This window comes from Conger conger, chromosome 18 (genome assembly GCF_963514075.1).
Source record: "Conger conger chromosome 18, fConCon1.1, whole genome shotgun sequence".
NCBI lineage: Eukaryota > Metazoa > Chordata > Actinopteri > Anguilliformes > Congridae > Conger > Conger conger.
Genome location: NC_083777.1, coordinates 23,035,429 through 23,058,873, shown reverse-complemented (window position 1 = coordinate 23,058,873; position 23,445 = coordinate 23,035,429). Strand labels below are relative to the sequence as shown.

The following is a 23,445-nucleotide window of genomic DNA, read 5'->3' as shown; positions in this document are numbered from 1 at the left end:
AGAAAATATACGAATGTATAAACTATCCGTTTTCTCCGACGTCCTATTCTGTCCCATTTTGAAACGTTTTTAAATAAAAAAGGAAAGTGCACGTGCGCGCGCATTATTCAGCTTTGCTCCACACAGCCCTCCCCCTGAGCCCTCAGAATGAACCGCACGCCTGCCTTTTAAAGCAAGGAGGGGACGGCATGAATGCTGTCAGTTAGATGCTGGACGGTCCAAAGTGAGGAGGAGTCGTTGTCTCGTTTTTCTTTTCCCTAGTCCATAGTATTCCCCGCACTTATTTTTTTTTTTTTTTTTACACACAGTGCCAGTTCGTCCTCATTGTTAAAATGTACAGGTATCTTGGGGAGTTACTCACTCGCGGAGCAGGTAACGTTAGTGCGTTGGCCTCGGGATGTGTCGACTCTGCTCTCCCCGTTTCCGCGTCTTTGATGCGGGTTCGTCACTACAGCGAAGCCGCTGGAGATGACGATCCAAACTTCTTCACAATGGTGGAAGGTTTCTTTGACCGTGGTGCCAGCATTGTCGAAGACAAACTGGTGGAAGGCCTGAAGAACAGGGAAACGCCGGAGCAGAAAAGGCTACGCGTCCGAGGAATTCTCAAGATTATCAAGCCATGTAACCACGTTTTGAGCCTATCGTTTCCCATTAAACGAGACAACGGCGAGTGGGAAGTGATAGAGGCGTATCGTGCCCAGCACAGCCAGCATAGGACCCCATGTAAAGGAGGTAAGCAAGCCCCGCTCCGGGTATTGGCACCGAGCAGTAAGCGATATGGTGGACTGTGATGACATCGCTTTAGGGGCGGGAGAGGTTTTTCTTGGGACAGGAGCAACAACTGCTAGCTGGCTAGCTAGCATGGTCGCCGGTCTGTCATTAATTTAGCTAAAGTTAGCCTAACTTTGTTGACTAGCTAAACGCTGCTATGAGCAGGAGAACAAACTTTCCATTTTGCTTACCATTATTAGCCAACATGGTTGGATTCACTGAAACGTCTGATATTAACTTTGCTAACGATTTCTACTATGAATAGAGTTATCTACAGTGACTTAGTCGGGCTGTCTAGAAGAGTTGGTGCAAGCTGGCTTGTTGGCTAACTTGCATTTTAATTGGCTGGCTGGGCAATTACCTGCACCGTTTAACGTTTGTTCGCTAGCTAGATCATTTATGAACTGGCTTAGCTGGACAGATTTCTAGATGTATAAACTAACTTCGCTAAATAGTTTTCAACTGACCTTATCGCCCAACTTATCTAGCTAGCTAGCTTTGTTGACGATAATGACGTTGAGTGATTGAAATGTCAATCTGAGAACCCCCACATGCATTAACTCGCTAACTATAGCCAGGTAGCAGTGTTCATTAATAGTGTTCGTTATAATTCATTTTCCTGTGATTACATTGAAGTTAAATACATGTAGTTGATCACCAGCTAGCTACCTGGCTGACAAGCTAGCTAGCTAACGTTATCCAAACGAAAAGACTGCGCATATCTGTTCATTTGAAACGAATTGGGTCGAATTTCTCAAAGTAAAGGGGAGATTAAACATTCTTGTTTCAGTAATGATCTTGACTTTGTTTTCAGGAGTGCAAACAATGAATGGTGATATGATTTGGTTATCAACTTCATAGCTTCTCACGCATAACTTAATTCAACACTTGTGGTATGTGGATAAATGCCTAAAACTTACTCTGCGTGATTCTTGCACCCGGGGTTTGAGCAAGCAACGTCCTGGGACAGTTTTAAGCACCTTAAACAAACCTATCCCCCGATCAATTTTGTTTTGCTTCATTAATGCCAATACAATGTTTTGTGTGTCCTCGTTTGGCTTGTCATTGGTATTCCTTCCAAATGTATTCTAGTTTATTAAAGTGACTTCAGGTGCATTTAGACCAATCCTCGCTGTATCACAGTAAACGCAATTTATTATTGAGAAATGTTTGTAATGATTTTACAAAAAGAAAATGCCTGAAGCACTGAATGTTTATGCTTCACATCACTCATGAAATGTCCTTCAGTCTTTTAAATGCAAACAAAAGATGTTCTTTGTCCCAACCTGATGGGCAACTACTGGGAATCTTCCTTACAGAGAATTTTCTGACTAGCGAGGGCTGTTAAAATATGCTTATGTACACACCTTATGAATTGGAACGGTTGTTGCAGCAAAACCAGAACGGCGCAACTCCTTTGGTTCGCATGGCTTTTGTGCAGCTTGACTACTATGCTGATGGGTCTCGCTCTTGCTTTTATCTTAATCCGTTTATAATAACAGGGAGCACTTCAATAGAGTGGCTGGGAACAAGACTGTATGGTGGTGTCCGTGTTTCTGAGCCAACTGTCAGGTGTCCTCAGCCACGCCCCATTATGAATGTTCACAGCAAGTCAAAAAAACATCATTGGCAGAGCTAAAGATTGAGCTCAACATCTGGTTAGTGTCGACTAAATATAGTGAAACCCATTTCCGGGGTCTGTTTAGGTTTGGGGACATGGCAAGTGTGCATTGTCGGAGAAGAGGACATTATTCTCTGCACTGCATCTGACGTGCAGCTAGAAGTGGAGGTGTCCTGAATGGGGTTTACAGCTGGGATACTTTGTTCAGACGCCAGTAAAAATGCTTCTGCATTTTCAATGACTGATTAATTAAATGAGTGTCCCACCAATTGTTCTGTGATTTATGTGAACGCCACCCAGTCAGTTGGAATGGAATGTTACACGGCTTCGCGGTGCGTGGAACCGCGAACGCCGTTCGGTTTTGGCGACGGTGCTCTAGCGCAGAGCTGATTGGGTGCTGTTTGCAGCCGCTCAGTCCCCTGGTGCCTCCCCTGGTGCCTCTCCTGGTCTGGAGGGGTGTTTCCGTCACGCATCCCGTCCTCCGAGGCCTCTGTTGCCGTGGAGAAGGGCGGCGCGGCTCGAACTGGTCTGAAGCGCTAACCGTTAACATATTTTGGAGCACACTAATGCATCCCAATTAGCAGATGCGCTCCTACTACTTTAAAAATAAAAACATTTAAGTATTTAACAACTAGCATGGCACATGATCGCTTGCACAACACTTCAAATGCAGGTGCGCAGTGCGGAACTACGTTTCCCCTCTTGGTTCCTGCGGGCCTGGGTGAAGTTGCGGCAGGGTTATAAACCCACGGCTGCTGCCCTTCACAGGGTTCTTCATGGCGCAAGTGCTGCCTCATCCAGCCAATGGGCTTGTTATCTTGGAAACCTGCCCGTCAGTGGGAGTATCTGGGGGTGGGTTGTGTTTCCCTGTTGGGGGTGGGGAGTATCTGGGGGTGGGTTGTGTTTCCCTGTTGGGGGGTGTGTCTAGTCATGCTTTATTTCTGTCAGGGTGAAGGGGCATCGGATGCCCTCTACACAAGCTCTACCGTAATGATGTCTGCACCCAAGCCACTTTGTCTAAGGTGACGCTATGTCAGTGGCAGTTGGTCTCGCCTATATCCACAATGGATCTTACCACTTAATGGTAATGACTTCATAGTGGGTTTGATGTCATGTTGGAGGTAAATTAAATGCCGCCCTTTTTTTTTTTTAACGACGTATGGCTTTTATAAAGCATTTTTGTGACTAAAGCAGTTTTGTTTTCTAGTTTTGGTTAGTTATTTGTCTTGTATACATGCTCTTGTACAACGTACCATAGCACACTTCCAGCAGAGAAAAGGTTTATCACTGGTTTAGTTCACTGGCGCTACATTGGTTGGGTTATTTAGTGTTTACTAAAGCAGTTTTGGAGCCCTTTTCTTCATAATGTTACTAGCCCTGTAACAGTGCCCATCCGGCTATCCCTGAGGCCTGCAAACGCCTGAGTGCTGGAGAAACGACCACACCCTCTTTCCGCAAAATCATCGCCCTCTTTAAAAGGCAGACCCAGACCTGGTTTTTTTGAATAGCTGGGTCATGAGTCATCATAAGGGAGGCGGGGGGGGGGGGGGGGGGGTTGGTCTCTGGCTTCTGCTCACAGAATGTTTCCCTCTCTGCCTCTCTCTAGGAGCTGCAGTTTTCAGTCAACATGCAGCTGCAGCCATTTTGTGTGTTTTGAGACCGCTGCTCTCACTGCACAGTTGAGTCTGGCTGGAGTCTGGCTGACACGTTTGGAGTCGTTTACTTGTTTGCCTGTTTGTCATATGTTTTTTTTTTTTAAAGACAAACTTTTGCAATGTACCGGCTTTGTGTAATTTGAAGCCGCAAGATAAAGCTCTGTACTCATTTCAGATTCATCACCTGGAATAATGCCTTTCAGTAAAGTGTGTCTGTTCTTTATGGGTATTGCATTCAAGTTCAGATCTGAAGGCAGCCCACTGAATGGGTACACTTCTGATTTGTATAAAATGGAAATGCCTGGTTAATCACGCAATAAACATGGTCTCCCGTTCACAAATACCAAAGGCACCTGTAGGGAACAGTATAAGCACTCTGTTGCTTTCAGGATAAACAAAAAGAGCTGAATAAAATGAGCTTCATATCATCAAGGGCACATGTTAATTTTCTTTTGTGTTATGTAACTATTTGTTTTAATAATGTATCTGGGTGTTGTTAACCCAAGGTTATACTTCCGTTCAGGTAATGGTGCTGTAGTGTTAAATGATGAAACGGCTGAGTGATCTGAAGGCGAGCCTGACGTTCCCTCCCGTGGTTCTGCGTAATTGGATTGCCACACCTGCTGTGTGGGTCTGGGTGGTCTGATCCCTGTCGGCATGGAGACGGGGATGTTCCCTGCCCTGTTTCCAGCCGATCCGCGCCCAGGTGACCGGCTGTGGCGTGTTCGGCGCGTGCCAGCTGTGCGCTCGTGAACTTGACAGATTCCGTTTTGTGGCGTTTGACGTTTCAGAACGCCCTGAGCCTGTTTGCAATGGGAGGAGCTGACTGGAGTCACAATAAGGGTAAACAAGATTAATGTCACAATGAAGATGATTCAGCCTCTGCCCGAGGGCTCCTTGGGCCCAGCACCTAATCCAGGAATGCAAACTGCAACAGTTACCTACAAACCCCAAGCAGGCTATACAAGTTCTGTGCGTTTTCCTGCGCAGGGCATGGCTGTCCTCAATCACCCAACAGCTTTGTTTTCAAAGTTTGCTCTTGTTTTTGCACTTTTGTACTGCACGGCACTCTGAGCTTCGGGAAATTATTTCTAAAAGAGAAGGGTCTGGCTCTGTGGTATGTGGCCTTCCCCTCCCCTCCCCTACCACCGACGCTGTGTTAAAGGAGTTCCTGTACGTTGTTTACCCGCTTCAGGCTAATCCCCCCCCCCCCCCCGCTCTGCTGCTCCCAGTCCACGGTTGAGGTGCGCCTCTCTTATTGGGCGTCTCGCCCGGGTTCCCTGAGGCCGAGTGTGGGCAGAAATGAGGGCACTGCTGCCGGCGATGTGGAGATAAACGGTGCCGATCACGCGATTCCAGTCCTGCCGTGAACTTGTGCTCCGGTGCCACCCCGGTTGGTAAATTTACATTCAGCGTCTGTCTCTTTGGGATCCTAATCTAAAGGGCTCTTGCGCACGGTTACGGCTTTGACATCTGTCGGCGTGCGGGGCTTTGTTCTGGGCGATCCTTCTGGGTGATCCTGGCCTGGCCATTTTGGGCTCTGAAGGTCCCTGGTCCTCTTCTGTGGCTCATGGCCCTGTGACCAGATGGGCCTCAGTGCTTGTGCCCTGTGTTCTGTTCTCGCACAAACCAGGTGCGTCCCAATGCATTTCTATCTTTGGCTATCTTTAGCAAATGGCAATTCCGTGGAGCACAGCGCAGAATTTCAAAACATTTGTGTTTTTGTTGTGTTACCATGCCAGTTTGGTGGAATGGTGCCAAGGTGATGAATTCATTAGTTTCCCAGCAACAAAGTTATTTCTGTTTTTATATTAAAAGAATGTGTGCTTTCTTCATTTCCCTCTGTTTCATTCGTGTGCTCAGAGGGCTTGCTGACGGCTGATTCTGTTTTCTCTTCAGGTATCCGCTACAGCACGGAGGTGTGTGAGGATGAGGTGAAGGCCCTGGCCTCTCTGATGACCTACAAGTGTGCTGTTGTGGGTGAGCCACTGCAGCCACACTCCCCAGAAGTCACAACGTTTCTAAAATGGTCGCCTGAACCATTTTCACTATGCATTCTGTTACAGTTTAACTTCACACTTCTGTAAGGAAAGGCAACACAGTGTTTTCTTTGTGCATTATTGCATTATTGGCATTTGGCAGACGCTCTTATCCAGAGCGACGTACAGTTGATTAGACTACGCAGGAGACAATCCTCCCCTGGAGCAATGCAGGGTTAAGGGCCTTGCTCAAGGGCCCAATGGCTGTGAGGGTCTTATTGTGTCCCAGTCATTTACCTTAACCACTATGCTACAGGCCGCCCCATTGAACTGTATTGAACACTGAAGTGATTTGCTCTGAAATGCCTTCTCATGTGCATGTCATTTCTTTCTTCCAGATGCGCCATTTGGAGGAGCCAAAGCTGGGGTGAAAATCAACCCTAAGAATTACTCCGTAAGCATCGTAGCACTGCTTCTATTGTAGTATTTTCAATTTAATATGAATTCAAGATTTGGGCTGATTCTGAGCTGTCCCCATCATGTAGTTATCCTGGAGAAATGGTGTCACTTTTGTTTGGCGTGGCAAGGAAGATTTACAGTCCACTCTATGGCCTTTATAGAATAAAAGTCCTAAGCACATCGTTCATTCAGTTAGCCGTGTGGAGAATTTAACCTTTAACCTTTAATATCTCTTGCGCCAGAACACATTTGAAAAACATGGATGTTGAGTGAATTGGAGGGAAATAGTTGTTGTGTATGGAGTAAAATCATAATAAATATTTCTTAAAGTTCTCTATAGTTAGTGTGCATGGGAAGTGAACCCAGCTGGTTTGTGCAGCATTTCCTGTCGCAGGCAGTATGCTCGTTACTGGTGGACATGTTTCCCTGGTTGGCGTCAGTTTTGGGAAGGGCAGGGCTGAGCGCTCAGCTGGGAGATCCTCACGCTTTTGAAACGCACGTGTGGCTCGGTCCACACTGCCTGGGGTCACGCTCCACTTCCTCTCTGAAGGCTTCCAAAAGAAAATCTGCGTGCCAAGTGTTCACTTTGCTTCACTTTCAGTACCCCCCACCCCCCCGTTTTGCATCTGCACGTTTTTAGCCCTAACGCCCACAGCTGAATGTCAGCCAATGAAAAACATGACTGTGAGCACCCTCCCCCTATGCTCCTGTTGATCTGATTGTTTAACAACAAAAAAAGTTTTCTCTAATGAGGCTCTTCTTACCCACACAGGACAATGAGCTGGAAAAGATCACGAGAAGATTAACCATCGAGCTGGCCAAAAAGGGATTTATCGGTACGTTTGTGTTCCTCTTTTGTGGCGAGATCCGGCGTCCGGATCTCTGTGGGTTTCGTTTGCGCGTGAAAGCTTGCGTCTGATTGACAGTGTAAGCATAAACATGCGTTAAGGAAGTCTATCCGTAGTTAATGAATGCTGCCCATGTCCTGCAGGTGGGTAACTGCATCAGTAGCAACCTGAGACCAAGGGATTACAGTGCCTGTGTAGCAATTACGCGACAGCCTTCTGCCTAAAAGAATCTGCACCCCATTATTCGCCAATAAACGAGACGCTCATTTGGTTCTTGTTTCAGAATTGTTTGCCTTTTTGTTATTTACCAATGTTGATGCCTTTGTTCATGAACACAATGGAGCAATTCAGTAATGGGACTGCTAGTTCCCCATCTCCAAAGTCTCCATTTTATTCCGGAACAGTTGCCTGGCCCCAGTGTCCAGGTCTGAGGTTTATTGCCACTGATGTGATTTGGAGTAAAGCCATGCAGTTCAATGCAAATCAAAATGGACGATGTTTGACCCAGTAATCCCATGGTGCTTTGCTCTGTTGCTTTAAAAAGCAAAGACCACAGCCTGTTTTTAAAAAGTAAATGTCTAAAAGTGATTAGTTTTGAAACAAGTTAATGTTTTTTCCAAGTGGATGTTCCCTGTACTTTCTTTACTATGAGATGGCAGCCATTTTGTTGAGTTGGTTTGAATGAGGCTGCTGCTGGCTGTAAGTACAGCGTTAGAGAGGGTGTATAGGGTAGCGGAGCATCTGCACGGTGCTGCTGGGTGTAAGTACAGCGTTAGAGAGGGTGTATAGCCAAGTACAGCCTTACAGAGGGTGTACAGCTGTAAGTACAGTGTTAGAGAGGGTGTATAGGGTAGCGGAGCATCTGCACGGTGCTGCTGGGTGTAAGTACAGTGTTAGAGACGGTGTACAGCTGTAAGTACAGTGTTAGAGACGGTGTACAGCTGTAAGTACAGTGTTAGAGAGGGTGTACAGCTGTAAGTACAGCGTTAGAGACGGTGTACAGCTGTAAGTACAGTGTTAGAGAGGGTGTACAGCTGTAAGTACAGTGTTAGAGACGGTGTACAGCTGTAAGTACAGTGTTAGAGATGGTGTACAGCTGTAAGTACAGTGTTAGAGACGGTGTACAGCTGTAAGTACAGTGTTAGAGACGGTGTACAGCTGTAAGTACAGTGTTAGAGATGGTGTACAGCTGTAAGTACAGTGTTAGAGACGGTGTACAGGGTAGCGGAGCGTCTGCAGGGTGTCTGAGCCTGTTATTGAGGCTCCGTTCTGACCCTTGTGCCTCGTGGGGTTAATGTGTAATGACTGTGCGAAACTCCCGGCCTCCCAGCTGTAACCACACGCTCACTTCTCCAGCTTGCCAAGCCGAAAAACATTACCAGGAACTCCGCAGGGCCTGGGGAGTCCACAGTCCTCCCCCCCTCCTCTGATTGGTGCGGGTTCTGACCCCCTATCGACACACAGGCCGCTCATCTCACCTCAGCTGGCCCACGTTATTTTTGGAGGGGGCACTTTGTCGGCCAGCGTCCCATGATATGGCCAGGTTTTGTGGTATCTGAATGTTAGAAGTGTGAGCCAATTTTTCCCTGCCACTCTGTTGCTGCACAGTGTCGTTTGGGGAAAGCCGTGAATCGATGAGCTGTCCACCTTTCAACAGCTGAACGTGGCGAGTACCAGAAAGTGCTGGTGCAGCATTAAAGTTTTCGAGATTCAGCCGAGCTTGAATGTGAGCTGTTATGTGCAGTTGAGCTGCTGTGCGTTCCCGTGGCTAACCGCATTGTGCCTGACCCACATCGCACGTGTTCCCTCCCTCCCTCCCTCTCTCTCTCCAGGGCCGGGCATCGACGTGCCTGCCCCTGACATGAGCACCGGCGAGCGGGAGATGTCCTGGATCGCCGACACCTACGCCAGCACCATGGGCCACCATGTGAGTACCCACAATGCACCGCTCGGCCACTTTCCCAAACCTCTTTTCGCTCATCCTATTTGTTGTGGGAATCTGCCCCTGAACAAAGGAGCTTCAGAGAAGTCTTTTCACACAGTCATGGGTCTTTTCACAGGGAAAGTGAAAAGCACTGTTGCGATTATCTCCCCTTTTTCTTTTTCCAATGGAGATGACCGCACAGGTGCTGTTTATATAGTGCTGTGAAGCACCAGAAATGAAAAATCATTTCAGCTTTCATTGTTGCACCTGATTACATGGAAGCCCCTGATCACTTAGTTGTTTAGAGAAGTGTCTCAAGAAGATGATGGTCGGCCATTCTAAATGGTAATGCATATTCTTGCAGTAATGGCTACTTTTCACTGAAAATGGGTTATTGATATTCAATTTATCCAGAACTTGGCGCTCGACCATATACTGCGTGCGTGTGAATTTGCGACTTTGCTCACTTCTTGCATCGTTCAGCTGGTCGTTGCAGGGGGTTGGACAGCCTTTGCTGTGTGAGCTCTTCCTGTGGGCCTGGCCTGTAACATGAGCCTTTCTGTGCCATTTCATCAGTAGTGTCAGCAAGGCTACCCCTGGCCTCCATCTCTTCTGTTTCACCGGCCCCTGGGGCTGACACCGTAGAGCCCCCGTGCTGCTCCTGTGGGTAAATGAACCTGCTCATACGCCGTCCGTGTGAGTGAAGCAAAGGGCTTTCTCTTCTCTTTAATGTGCCACCAGCAGGCCTCCATTCTGAAGGGAAACCTGTGTCGCCGGCTGTTCACAATAAAATGTTTCCTACATTACAAGCACTTGTGGATTTTCTGCAGATTTTCTTATCCAGAGTGACGTCCAGAAGTGGAGAGCAGTGTGCTTCCCAGGCACACAGTGGTGCAGTATCATCAACATGGCACAGAAGCCCAATTACAAATCAATAAGTGTTGACTTAAATTCATCAACAACTGGTTTTGCCAGCAAAAGTGTAAATTCCACTATACTTATTTTACTTGGCCATTTCTATATATTTTCCCTAGAGGAAATCCATAAGAGCATGGGTAATGTGGCTCAGGAGAGCCCTGGGGTAGGGTAAAGAGGGGTTGGTCTGCAGTCTGCAGGAGATGGGCGCGGTGTCTGCTGTCCTGACTGCAGTGGGAAGCTCATTCTCCCCGCGGGGCCCCAGAACAGACGGGAGGGAGGGGCGGAGTGCCCAGATGTAGTGGAATGGAGAGGTCTGACTGTCGGATCGGATTTGGGGTTCTTTTGAAGATCTAACGGAGCTGTCCCTTCAGCTGCAAAACATGCTAGCACCTTTTATTTGATGCAATTCGATATAGGTAGCCAGTGGAGGGCGATTAGAAGGAGGATATATAAACTTTCTGTATTTGCTCATGATTGGTTTGCTAAAGACGGGGAGCTGAAGAAAGTTTGCCTGTTTGTGCTTTCCCTGATAAGCGTGTCTTTGATCCGGCCCACCGTATCTGCTTGTCCTGGTGTTCCTATATCACACAGATAACCACTTTATTGGGCCGTTTGCCACACGAGAAACGGCACAGGCCTCAGGCAGCACTTATCTGTGTGCATTGGTGCGGTTATTCGTGCCTGCCTCAGTCAGACGAATGAGCGTCATATGACGGGTAGTGTGTGGAGCTGCTACCGTGTCTAACTGCCGTGAAGGGAAGGGTCTGCCACAAGAAGGTCAGCCATCTGCTGGGCTGGGGAAACTACTCTGAAAACTACCAGTTACTCGCCACTAGAAGTGGTTAAGCTGCAACCTCGATACTAGAAATGTAGGTGACTAAAGCTGCTTTTAAGTAGTAGTTAATCACTGGGGCTCTTCATCTAATACATCGTCTTGCCATGGCAGAACGCTGAAGAAAGACATCCCATGCACCGCCATGTTAAATCTCAGGAGACACCCCTCACCAGCTCTGAAATGTTAAGAGTGGAAACGTTCCTGACTGCATTTGCCTGCGTTTACCACACTGCCGTGCCGGGTACCTCCCTGTGTTTGTCTGACTCACTTGAACCGAACGAGACTGTGCCGCTTGAGCTACGCCGACCGGATCAGATCCGTGAGTCACGGGTAGATCAGGAGAACTCCACGCCCCGGTGGGGTTGAGTCTCCCTGCCCGTGGAGTTGGCAGTGAGCTGGGCAGAAGGGGCTTTTTACGCTGCACGGGAAGGCTGGGACCGGTCTGTTTACACTCACTACTGCACCGCGCCTTTCTTCAGCTATGACTCATGGTGTCCGTCCTATCTATTGCGTTTGTCTCATTTTAAAGTGTATTCACCTCTCTCTAAAGGCCGATCCTGCCTTTTCTCCTCAGATGCATGGGAACATTCGCTGGTGTCCCATTTCATCCCTGCTGCTTCCTTAATGATAATGATTTTTCTGTCCTGCTCAAGCTCCTAGTGTTTTGGTCAATACTCTACCATTTAAAAAAAAAAAGACATTTATTGTCTGAAGATGAATATGGCTCTGTATGAACCTGCTTTTATGCGCTGATAGGCATGGCTTCTCCCCTTCAGCTTTACTGTAGGTTAATGTGGTCACGGCAGTAGTGGCCATTTGAAATTAATGGAAACGGTGGCTGGTTTGTCCTCCGGTGAAGGATGCGTCCTTTCCCAGAACGCACTGCAGTGAGGATCACACCTCCCCTTGGATGCTTGCTTAAGATGGACGTCACGATGACACCGCTTGGCGCTGCTTACGGTACCTGCTATGGGTCTGCGCTCTGCAGATTTTATGCAGCTCACTTAATTAAATTTAGTCTGGGGCTTTTAGTGTGGCGGGAGGGCAGTGAAGTCACAATAAATCTAAAAATAGAGTGGGTTAGCGTGTGTAGACGCCGCTGCAGCCCCTCCCGATGCTGCTGCTCTGGGCCCCAGCCGTTTGAGTCCCAGCCTGGCACAAACGGGCCTGTGTCTGCACCCGCCTCTGGGCCTCCCCTCCCATCCTGCCTGGCTGGGGTCCACCGCTCCGTTAGCGCTGCTGGAGCCTCCTTATCCAGGGTATCTGTGCGGACCGGGCAGCGCTGGCGTTTCCGATGGACCGCACCCTCTCCAGTGTGGCTCTGCTCTCCGCCGCGCCGGGGAAGGGCTCCTGGAGCCCAGTCTTTGGGTTCTGCCTGGCTGCCACTTTTTCACTGCGACTGCTTAAAACTGAGCTTTTAATGAAGCTCAATTATTTTTTTGCGTGGGTGTGGGTGTGGGTGTGGGGGTCTGGGTGTGGGTTAGTATATTTGGGTGTGGCACATAGACAACTTGTTGGCACCACAGCAGGGGGTGTTTCCAGCTGTGTGCTCTTCGTTAGACCACAGAACATGTGAAAACGCTGCTGTTACATACCCGGCACACCCTCATGAATCCGTTAGCGCTGGGGTTTTTCCCCCGGAAGCTTCAGAAGTTTGGATATTTGCTACTGCGTCAGATATAATTAAAGGGGACCAGCCTGTAGGACCTGGCACGGTGATCAGGGCTGTGGCATGTTGCTCAGCCCTGTGGCAGCCAAGAGTAGGCTCCATCCACCCTGTTAATGTGCTGCACTGACTCTAGAACAGGTTGTGCCTGTACTGGCATCCTATCAGCCTTGGCACGTTATTACATTTCCAGCTTCCAGTTTTTTTTTCCGCCCGGTTGTTTTTGCTTTGGAGACGACCGCAGGTTGCATTCCTCTGGCCTGAAGGAAGCTGCATTGTTGTGTGTGTGTGTGATTCAGTCCTTCCTAACCATGGTGAACAATGGGCCATTTACACTTCTGCATGGAGATTCCACACCTAGTATCAAACTATAAACTACAAGCAGTTGCGCACTTTGACCCTCGTAATTCATTATTTCATTTGAAATCCAGTGTGCTGGAGTCAAACAACAAAAATTGTGTCACTGTCCCAGTATGTACAGACTGCACTGCATGTGTTCATTCTGTATCCTGACATGGGAACCTGAGAACACTCTTTAGCCTCACTAATTTTGGGTTTGCATAATTCATTTTGTTCATTGGTAGAACCAATTGAACCAAAAATGAAATCGACTCCCATCCTGGTTTAAAATGGCTGCCTTTCTGTGTGGATTTTACTTGTCCCCACGCCCCCACTGTGAGCCCTTTCTGCGCCTGACCCGGCCGCTGTGATTGGTGTGTTTCTGCAGGACATCAACGCCCACGCCTGCGTCACGGGGAAGCCCATCAGCCAGGGGGGCATTCACGGGCGCGTGTCCGCCACCGGCCGCGGGGTCTTCCACGGCATCGAGAACTTCATCAACGAGTCCGCCTTCATGAGCAAGCTGGGCCTCACCCCTGGGTTCGGGGACAAGACCTTCGTCATTCAGGTACAGAGCACTGCCACAGCACCACTGGGTCCCTTTATCGGATACTTTAAACCTTAAAAATGCTGCTCAGTTTCCTGCAGATTACTGGGTATTTACAGAGAAGCCTTTCCCCTGATGTTCAGAGCAGAATACGCTCGTATGATTGTACTTTTGTTAGAGGGCTTGTGTTACACTCTGCATGAGTGTTCAGGAAATTGACCATCATAACCCAAAGGCTATTTCTTGCACACATTGAAATGATTAGGTACAGTAGATGCTCTTATGCACAGCGACTTGCAGTGCAAGAGAACACAAGCTTTTCTTTTATTGTCTGCGTCTGTGCTGCAGGAAATTATACAAATGTTTTCTAGTTGGCTTTCCCTGATTAGCGCAGTCCTCTGATTTAAAGGGCATTTTCTGATAATTAAATATAACCTCTGCTGCAGGGAAGAGAGTCCTGGACGTCTGCACACTGTAGTGCCACTCATCTTAAACTCGGTTAGTCCAAATCACAGGCTCTAGATTGGCCCAGTGCGTTTTTGCTTGATTGACTGACGAGGCCCACTAAGTGTGTGACGCTCAGTGCACCCAGTCCAGTCAGGCAGCTGGCTATGCTAAGCTAAGCTAAGCATGTGAGGATCAGTGCACCCAGTCCAGTCAGACAGCTGGCTATGCTAAGCTAAGCTAAGCATGTGAGGATCAGTGCCCACTGCTGGCTATGTTAAGGTGAGTGTGTGAGGCTCAGTGCTCACAGCCCAGTCACACACAGCCGGCTAAGCTCAACTACTGCACACAGCCGGCTAAGCTACTGCAGCCCAGTCAGACCCAGCTGTGCTAAGCGTGTGAAGCTCTAGTCACACCTCTCGGGTGGGGGCGGCGGGGGGGGGGGGGGGGGTTGGGCTGGGCTGCCCGCCGTGCCTCTGCGTCTGTGCCCGTGTTTTCACGTGGGAGCCCTCCGGCTGAGCCCCTTGTGTGCGTCTCCCTCCCTCTCTCTCGCACGCAGGGCTTCGGGAACGTGGGCCTGCACTCCATGCGCTACCTGCACCGCTTCGGCGCCCGCTGCGTGGGCGTGGGGGAGATCGACGGCAGCATCTGGAACCCGGACGGCATCGACCCCAAGGAGCTGGAGGAGTACAAACTGGTGAGAGCCGTCGCCTGCCTGCGTCCACGTGCAACAGCAGGGGGCGGATGATTATAATAATTAATAATAATTCGTTAGCTGGCGACTTGGAGTTCATTAGGCGAAGCAGGAGACAATCCCCCCCCCCCCGGAGCAATGCGGGATTAAGGGCCTTGCTTGAGGGCCGCAACAGCTGTGTGGATCTTATCATGGCTACACTGGGACTTGAACCACCAACCATCCGGGTGCCAGTCATGTACCTTAGCCACTAGGATACAGGCTGATCCTGTTGGGGCAGGGGGGTAAGGGGGGGGGACATACTGAAATGGCCGTCTGTGGTTCGACAGGGTGCAGCCTTTCCCATTTCCCGCCCCCTGTTAAAGGAGTTTGTTCCTAACGTGGTGGACACAGGAGGTGGAGGGAGGCTGCCATCTAGTGCCTGTTCTGCGGTACTGCAGCTAAAGGCCTCACGGTCTCATCTGCCAGCTGCAGATTGCTGTTTGTATAGAGGCTTGAGCAAATATCAGTAGTCACCGGGGTTATTAAAAGCCATTTCCTCAGAATTGATTAGCTGCTGTAAACTCGCTGTGTGGAGCCAGAATGGAGGACAAGGCAACAGGTTGTATGGTCATTGCAGTGTTGGAATGGTGAAAAATATTTAAGCTTTCAGTGCATGGTGGTTATATTTCCGTATAGCTGAAATTTAGTAGCTATATTCATGAGTTTACTCTGCTTCTTAAAATAAATTTTAATTCCTTAAAAGGAATTACTGACATTGTAATTTCTATTTTTTGGGGTCTTATGTGGTTCTTTTTTTATTTAGAATGTAGAAATTTTTTTAATTAATAAAACTGAAATGAGAAAAATCCCCTGGTAATTCCCCAACTATCGAGTCATTTGTCCCTGACTTAATCCAAAGTGTTTTAACTTTGCAAATTTGTGCCATTTTACTATTAATTGTAATTTGTGTTTTTATTTATTATATTCATCATGTTTTTAAGTCTCACTACTTGCGTTAAAGGTTATCATGCAGAAAATAGTTTTTAGGACTCAAGGTGTCCATGGTTCAGATCTAGGAGTGCTCGTGTAATCTTTTGACCATATTGAGCTGAAGGGAAACGGTGGGGGAATGACCGTTTATCTCCTGCAGCAAAACGGCACGATCCTGGGCTTCCCCAACGCACAGCCCTATGAGGGCAGCATCCTGGAGGCCGACTGCAACATCCTGATCCCCGCGGCCGGGGAGAAACAGCTCACCCGCCAGAACGCTCATAAGATCAAGGCCCAGGTCAGAGGTCACCTAAATACCATAAATACTATACATTTTAACAAATGAGTTCATTTAATGAGCTGTTGCCTTGTGAAGTTATACATTGTTTTGTTTATTTATTTTTTCTCCTTCCATGAATATGCTTTAACCATATACTTTTTTTCTTCTCCCAAATACACTGAAACACAAATTAAATTACCAGCATGTGATTTTGGAATGAGCGCTTGAGGTCTGACAGAGCGCACTTTCTCTAATGGATCCAGCACACACTGCTGATTTAGATACGCAATAAACACAGTCACCAATGACCTCTGCGAAATTCTGGAACAATTCGGTATAAGCACTTAAAATGTCATTCAAGCTCACCTGAACGAAGTCAACGGTATAGGTTTTCTTTAGTTCTGTGTGTATAAATATTGCTTGGGGTCTTTAGGAGACTGTTCAGCATGCCAGTGCAGTGAGGTCTCTCCTCTTGCATTGTGAATCTCACTGGGCTGTTCATATGTTCCCAGATCGTGGCGGAGGGAGCTAACGGCCCCACCACTCCTGAGGCCGACCGGATCTTTCTGGAGAAGAACATCATGGTGATCCCGGTAAGCCCTGCTGCTGTTTAGTTTAGTGCATGGTCTCTGTATAGATGGCTAGTTTAGTGTATAGGGTGGATGGTTAGTTTAGTGCGTGGTATCTGTACCGTGCTCTGGATTAAACCCCACAGCTCCTCAAACTGAGTTGTGTGGCAATAAATCCTTTTGAGTGCACTTGTGTGTGTGTGTGTTCCCAAGTTCATCATCTTTGCAGGCTAGAAGGGCTCTACTTCCTACACTGCAGCTGCGTGTTTTTGTGCTGAAATGTGTTCTTGCTCTAGGCTGTAGTACAGAAACCTTACACAGAGATTTATTGTCTCTTGTGGTGGTCGCCCTTTATGAGCACAGTAAATTATAACTCTAAATCTGAAGCATAAAAAAATGCATCATGTGCAGTCTTCGGATCGTTGATTATTTCTGAGGAATGTCACATCTAAGACCTCAAATGCAAAATAATTTACCTTCAACTACAGTTGCTTCAAAATTGGATTATACTGGATTATTATATTGGATTATATGATTATAGAGGCGGACTATTTTAAACTTGTATTTGTGGTGGGGAGCTGGTGTGTGTGTGTGTGTGTGTGTGTGTGTGTGTGTGCTCCTGTGGGGATCTGGTGTCTGTGTGTGTGGGGAAGGAATGCAATGGCTCCCCGGTGTGCTGTAACCCACCCTCTCCCCTGGTCTCTCCTGGTCCTGGGCAGTCTGGCAGGGCTGGGCAGAAGGGACGTGTGGGTCATTTGGGAATGGCCCCCATGCCCCCATGCCCCGGTGAGAGGGGCGAGTGCTCCCGTTTCAGGGCCGCTGGCTGGCAGGCATTAATCATTCTGCGGGGTTGGGCTGTGAGGTGGGGGGGGGTTAACGTGCAGACTGAGCCGCTCCTCCCCAAACCACCCAAGACCACGTTTCCCTGCTTGTTTGAAGGGCCCCTGTCCTTATGCATTTGCATATCCACTGTGCTTTGAGCCAAAATGGAGTGCCCCCTGGGTTTATTGGATAGGATAGGTCTTGCATGCAATCGCTCATTGCCCAAAGGTTTTGGAACTTTACAAGGATGGAATTAGCCTTCTACATGGAGTTGCCTTTTTATGTGATGGACTCTCAGTTGGGTGCTATTGGGGGGTGTGGGGGCAGGGCTTTTGGTTTTGAGTTAGATTTGAGTGGGTGTGGGGGCAGGGCTTTTGGTTTTGAGTTAGATTTGAGTGGGTGTGGGGGCAGGGCTTTTGGTTTTGAGTTAGATTTGAGTGGGTGTGGGGGCAGGGCTTTTGGTTTTGAGTTAGATTTGAGTGGGTGTGTGTCTCCTCCTGCAGGACTTGTACCTGAATGCTGGCGGTGTGACCGTGTCCTACTTCGAGTGGTTGAAGAACCTGAACCACGTCAGCTACGGCCGCCTCACCTTCAAGTACGAGAGGGACTCCAACTACCACCTGCTGAGTAAGTCCCCTGTGTTCAGACAGCCTGCCTGTCGCATCTTCTGCCTGCAATTACTAGGACCAACCACCAGGTGGAGCCCTCGCACCTCTTCCCCTTTATTCTGGTTCGTCTTCTGAAGACCTGAGGACTATGATGCTACTTGACAGCCCCATTTTTAAACTATTGGCTTAAATTTGGAAAGAAGCAGCGACCATCAATCTCCACTCAGAATCCATGATCATTTTGGTGTAGGCATGAACCTGTTTGTAATGGTATGGTTTTTATCCTCAGTTTTGTGAGTGTGTGTGTCCTCTGTGGTTTGTGTTCAGTAGGGTGTGGCACTAATACTCTGCAGTGTAATAAATATCTCTGCGTTTCTGCTCTGTGGAGCGGTCACGTGCCCCCCGCCCCCCCTCTCGGGGCCTCTGCAGCAGGGCATTATTGGCAGTCATGTGAGCTGGGTGTTCCTGGAATCAGGGAGAGGCAGGCTGGTAATTGGCTCCTTGTGGCCGCGGCTGCCCGTACAGTCAGGTGGCTCCTCCGGGCTGGGCTGTAAGCAGCAGCATCGATCAGCCACGGTCTGCCCTGTTCTCCACAGAGCCAGGCCTCTCTCAGTGCGCTGTGTCTGCCCTGTTCTCCACAGAGCCAGGCCTCTCTCAGTGCACTGTGTCTGCCCTGTTCTCCACAGAGCCAGGCCTCTCTCAGTGCGCTGTGTCTGCCCTGTTCTCCACAGAGCCGGGCCTCTCTCAGTGTGCTGGGCTCTGCCCTGTTCTCCACAGAGCCAGGCCTCTCTGTGCACTGTGTCTGCCCTGTTCTCCACAGAGCCAGGCCTCTCTCAGTGCACTGTGTCTGCCCTGTTCTCCACAGAGCCAGGCCTCTCTCAGTGCGCTGGGCTCTGCCCTGTTCTCCACAGAGCCAGGCCTCACAGTGCACTGTGTCTACCCTGTTCTCCACAGAGCCAGGTCTCACTCAGTGCGCTGGGCTCTGCCCTGTTCTCCACAGAGCCAGGCCTCACTCAGTGCACTGTGTCTACCCTGTGCACCATGCAGTGAAAGGAAGAGGTTCTGAGTCTCAGGTGCTCAGTTTGGGCTCTCTCAGTGCCCATCAGAGCCCTGCACTTTGGCTCTGGAGAAACAGGCTGGCTCTGATCTCGGGTTGGGGAGTTTTTAAATCTGTTTTTCCCCGTGGTGTCAATTCGCAGTGACCACCTGGGAAGTCAGAATGGCGAGGGTCTGCGTAGCCAATCAAACGCAAGGCAGGATTGCGTGACCAGATGTTGTAGAGAGGCAGTTATTGTGGGAATTTGACGAGGACCCCCGGGTTGAGACTTCATCTCTTTGTAAGAGTGCTGTGCGCTCTTCTGTGATCACACGGAGTCACAGGGGACCCCTGTTGAATGTCTCATTCAGTAAGTGCATCACCACCCACGTCACAGTGTACCCATTACTGTGCTAGGGCTCTGGATATCTGATGATCCAGAGGGTCAATCGGTACCTCATTTTTCACAGTGCCTCCTTCCCAAATCCTAATTGAGCCCACACCTGCGTAGCCTTCGCATAACCGCACTCAGGTCTCCAGATATTTGCCTGGGTTCAGAAGTAAACGCCGTATTCATACGTGTCATTAAAAATGACCTGAACCACATTTTCGTCTGTAGATTGGTTCCTCGGGTGCTCGAATCTCGATTCTCACAGGAACTGTTGCCAAATTATTTAAGTTTTAAAAGAAAGGAAAGGAAGAAAAGGTTGTGTGTAATAGCAGTCTGGTCACAGTGGTTTGTGCCTGCTCCTTGTGGGAGCTGTAATGGAGGATTGTGGGCAGCTGAGGAAATGAGACACCATTACCCATAATGCATCATATCTTACCATCAGGAGACAGAAAAAAAAAACAATTGTGACTGAGGGAGTTGCATCAGAATTACTAACGTTTAAAAAAACGGAGGTTTCCGTTTGTCCCGGGCATGATCGGGATGTGTTGCCGTCTAATGCTACAACTCAAGAAGATGGAAATGCATCGGAAGGTTGCCGAGGTCGCTGATGGAGGAAGAAGCGTTTTGCAGATAAAGAATTTGATCTGCCTCCTTGGAAATGGTGTCCTCATAGGGTGCACGGTTAAGCTACATGTTTTCCTTGGGCATTGATTTTTTTTTTTCAGATTATTATTCATCAGATTTACTGAAGGTGCTAAAACTGTCTTGGAGAATTCATATTTGGGCATTGAGCACATTCTCTTGTTCAGAGCTACTTTGTGTTTTTGTTTTCCATGCAGTGGGTTTGTACAGCTGGATTCATTACAGAGGTTCAAAAGAGCTATAGCAGTACCCCCCTCGGATTTAAACCTGAACCCTTACCGCTGCAAGCCCAGTTCCCTCACCGTTATACCACCATGCCAGAGCACACATGGAAGATGTATGGGGCTGTTTTAGATTGAATTATGTGGGGTGCCATTATGTGGTTAGTGTGCAGAATGTGCCATAACCTGTGTGCTTATTTGCCTCCGCAGTGTCTGTCCAGGAGAGTCTGGAGCGGAAGTTTGGGAAGCACGGTGGAGCCATTCCCGTCGTCCCAACTGCGGAGTTCCAGGCCAGAGTGGCTGTGAGTGCCCCGCCCCGCCCGTCCGGCCCCGCCCCGCCCTGCCCTGCCCGCACTGCTGCCATCTGACACTGCAGCTAGTTTTCTCTCAAAACAATGGATGCTTTGTCATTCCAGCCTTTATTGCACTTTACCTTCTCAGCCTGAAATGCTATGAAGTTAGTTTTTTTTTTTTTTTTTTTTTTTTTTTTGAGAGGCGGGCTAATGCTAATTTGACAGAACAGACATGTGTAGCAGAAGAGGCTGTGGCTAACCCGAGGCAAACCTTTGTAGAATGGACAGTTTTTATTTATTTTGTTTTGTTTATTTTAGTCTCACAAGTTTGTTGTATTGATTAATGTAATGATCTGATGGTGAGGCTTGACCCTCAGAACGGTGTCGGTCACCTTGTTTGAGCCGCTGCTCACTGCCGGCTGTGGTGCAGAGACACCTGTAACGTGATCCAGGTGAGCTCATGCTGAGGGAGAGCTCAGACGAGATGCCCCGGGGCCTCACACCACGGCCCTCCCAGCCCTGTCGCTCAGACCGTAGGGCCTTTGTGCTGCCCTGTAGTCCTGTGAAGTGCTTCATCGTTTCAATAAACTGTGGCAGGAACCTCATAGGAAACGCGGAACAGATGGTCGACGGGCCCATTATGTGTGCTTCTGCGAGGCACGTTATTGTTTGTTTCATCTCTGAAAGCAGCCATTATCGATGTGGTTTCCTACAATGGGAAGCCCATTTGGTGATTGTGAATCGCTCAACCTCTTGTTTTACTGAATGCACTCAAGCGAAAGTCTTCAGGAAGGCTGAATATTGGACAGTATAAACACTGTAGGCTCTTAGCTTTTTTTTCCCTGCTTTTTCCTGCAATGTGTTTGTTGCTGAGTGTGTGTGTGTGTGTGTGTGTGTGTGTGTGTGTGTGTGTGTGTCTCTGTTGCTGAGTGTGTGTGTGTTTGTTGCTGAGTGTATGTGTGTTTGTTGCTGAGTGTGTGTGTGTGTGTGTGTGTGTGTGTGTGTGTCTGTCTGTCTGTTGCTGAGTGTGTGTGTGTCTGTTGCTGAGTGTGTGTGTGTTTAATGTGGATGAGTGTGGGTTTAATGTGGACCATCTCTGCCTGTTCCCAGGGTGCTTCTGAGAAGGACATTGTCCACTCTGGTCTTGCCTACACCATGGAGAGATCTGCTAGGGTGAGTGACACCGGTCTTTAACCATCTAAGACTGCAAACCTGACATCACGTCCTGCTACTCATATCTCAGGCTCTGTAATAGTAAATTATTATTATTGGCTGCTTATTGCTTGAACAAGACAAATAGACAAGATGAACCACCATATATTGATTTGGTGCTTTAATTTCTTGCTCCAGACCTCCACTCGGAAAGCTCAGGTCTGGAGTGCAGGAAGTGCCTTTGGTTTTTGTTCTCTTCAATGCTGAAATGGCATAATTGCATGAATTATTAGTCTTAAATGAAGGCAGGTGAGCACTTTCTCATGTTACTCTGTATTAGAAAACGAGCAGTCAGTTGCTGCTCTTGGGGAAAGGAATGCCAGCCCTCGGCTGCGGACCAAAAGCGAGGAATTGAGCAATCCGCTTTCGGCCATTTTGGAGGAGGTCGGTGTGTTTGTGAAAAGCCCATGCCTACGGCTCCATTTTGAAACGTTGCCTTGTGTGTCCACAGCAAATCATGCGCACAGCAAACAAGTACAACCTGGGCCTGGACCTGAGGACCGCTGCTTACGTCAACGCCATCGAGAAGGTCTTCAAGGTGTACAACGAGGCCGGACTGACCTTCACATAGACGCCCAACCGCCCCCCTGCCCCAGTCTATGCGTCGGTCTGTCCCGCTATGGAGATCCAGGCCTCCCCGCTCCCCCACCCAGCCCAGCCTCTATAACATATCGGGCGTTTACAGCTTATTGCATGTACTCCCCTCTCCCTGTGTACCGCATTGCCACCAGACCATTCCTCTCTCGCGTGTTAAGATGCTTTGTGCAGTCTGTCCTTCTGCTAGCTGGGCTCCCACTTCCTCCTGAGCCCCCCCCCGCTCCCTGCCTCTTCATCTTCATCTTCCTCTCCATCCCAGTCTTCGTCGGCCTGTAACGGGTTTCACTGCCAACAAACGCCAAAAAAAAACAAAAAAAAAACACGGATGTACGTGGCCTTTCGTCCTCACTGCCTCCTTTCCCCCCCCCCCCCACAAACGGTGAATAAAGCCGGTCGCGGTCCTCTTTTCTGTTCAGAGACGCTGGTTGTGTTCTGTTACCCCCGTGGTGTAACGTTGAGTTACTGCGTAACAATCCTCCTGTGTACACAGTCCTGCACACGTGCTTAAAATTGAGTCTCTCAAACCGTCCTCTGTTCTCCTAGCCCCTTCCACTAATCTTAAGTTCTCCGTTTTTAGTGGAATGGTTATGTTTTTGAGCAAGACAAGGCTCTTGGGCTGTAACCTGAATTTGGAGTTCAGGATATATAATAAACGGATTGGTTCTGTTTTTAATCCTGTAGTTTGTGACAAACGCGCTCCCAGATGCACTTCATTTTGTACTCTGCACGCCCTCGGCTCGCCTCTTCCTTAATCTTTCAGCAATACTCTTTCAGATTTTATTTAGCTGCTTTCAGGGCGAGTTGGAGATCCATCTCCCTCAGAAGCACATTTTCTCTGAAGCTGTGCTTGGGTAGCTTCATTTTCTCTGGATTATAAGTGTCTTATTTGGATCTGTAGGGATTATGGAAGCAGAGACTGAGAAGAGGGAGTTCATTTGGGAACCAATGGTTTTGTTTTTGTTGTATTTTTTTTTGTTTTTTTTGTCTCTCATTTCCTTGTTTTTTTTCCATGTAAGCCTTGATTTGAAAACTGCTTTGGGGTTATTGGTGCATTTGTATTGTCTTTTTTTGTTGTATACAAATAAAACGACAATGAACTCTA

The 23,445-nt window shown here is 48.4% G+C and overlaps 1 protein-coding gene across 1 annotated transcript; it reads left to right on the top strand.

Annotated features, from left to right (window-relative positions):
* Positions 1-163: 163 nt before the first annotated feature.
* LOC133118208 (glutamate dehydrogenase, mitochondrial-like) lies at positions 164-23,445 on the top strand. Its single transcript, XM_061228018.1, has 13 exons — positions 164-732; positions 5,947-6,027; positions 6,425-6,480; positions 7,258-7,321; positions 9,166-9,260; positions 13,404-13,583; positions 14,566-14,703; positions 15,833-15,970; positions 16,465-16,545; positions 17,847-17,970; positions 20,452-20,543; positions 21,645-21,707; positions 22,198-23,445. Exons 1-13 carry the CDS (start codon positions 333-335, stop codon positions 22,315-22,317), a joined length of 1,632 nt encoding a protein of 543 aa, XP_061084002.1. The 5' UTR covers positions 164-332; the 3' UTR covers positions 22,318-23,445.

Excerpts from the sequence above, each read along its gene's own strand:
- LOC133118208 (XM_061228018.1), top strand. The coding sequence starts at position 333 with ATGTACAGGTATCTTGGGGAGTTACTCACTCGCGGAGCAGGTAACGTT. Across the intron at positions 15,971-16,464 it reads CTCATAAGATCAAGGCCCAG|ATCGTGGCGGAGGGAGCTAA; the intron begins GTCAGAGGTCAC and ends ATATGTTCCCAG. Across the intron at positions 21,708-22,197 it reads CCATGGAGAGATCTGCTAGG|CAAATCATGCGCACAGCAAA; the intron begins GTGAGTGACACC and ends GTGTGTCCACAG.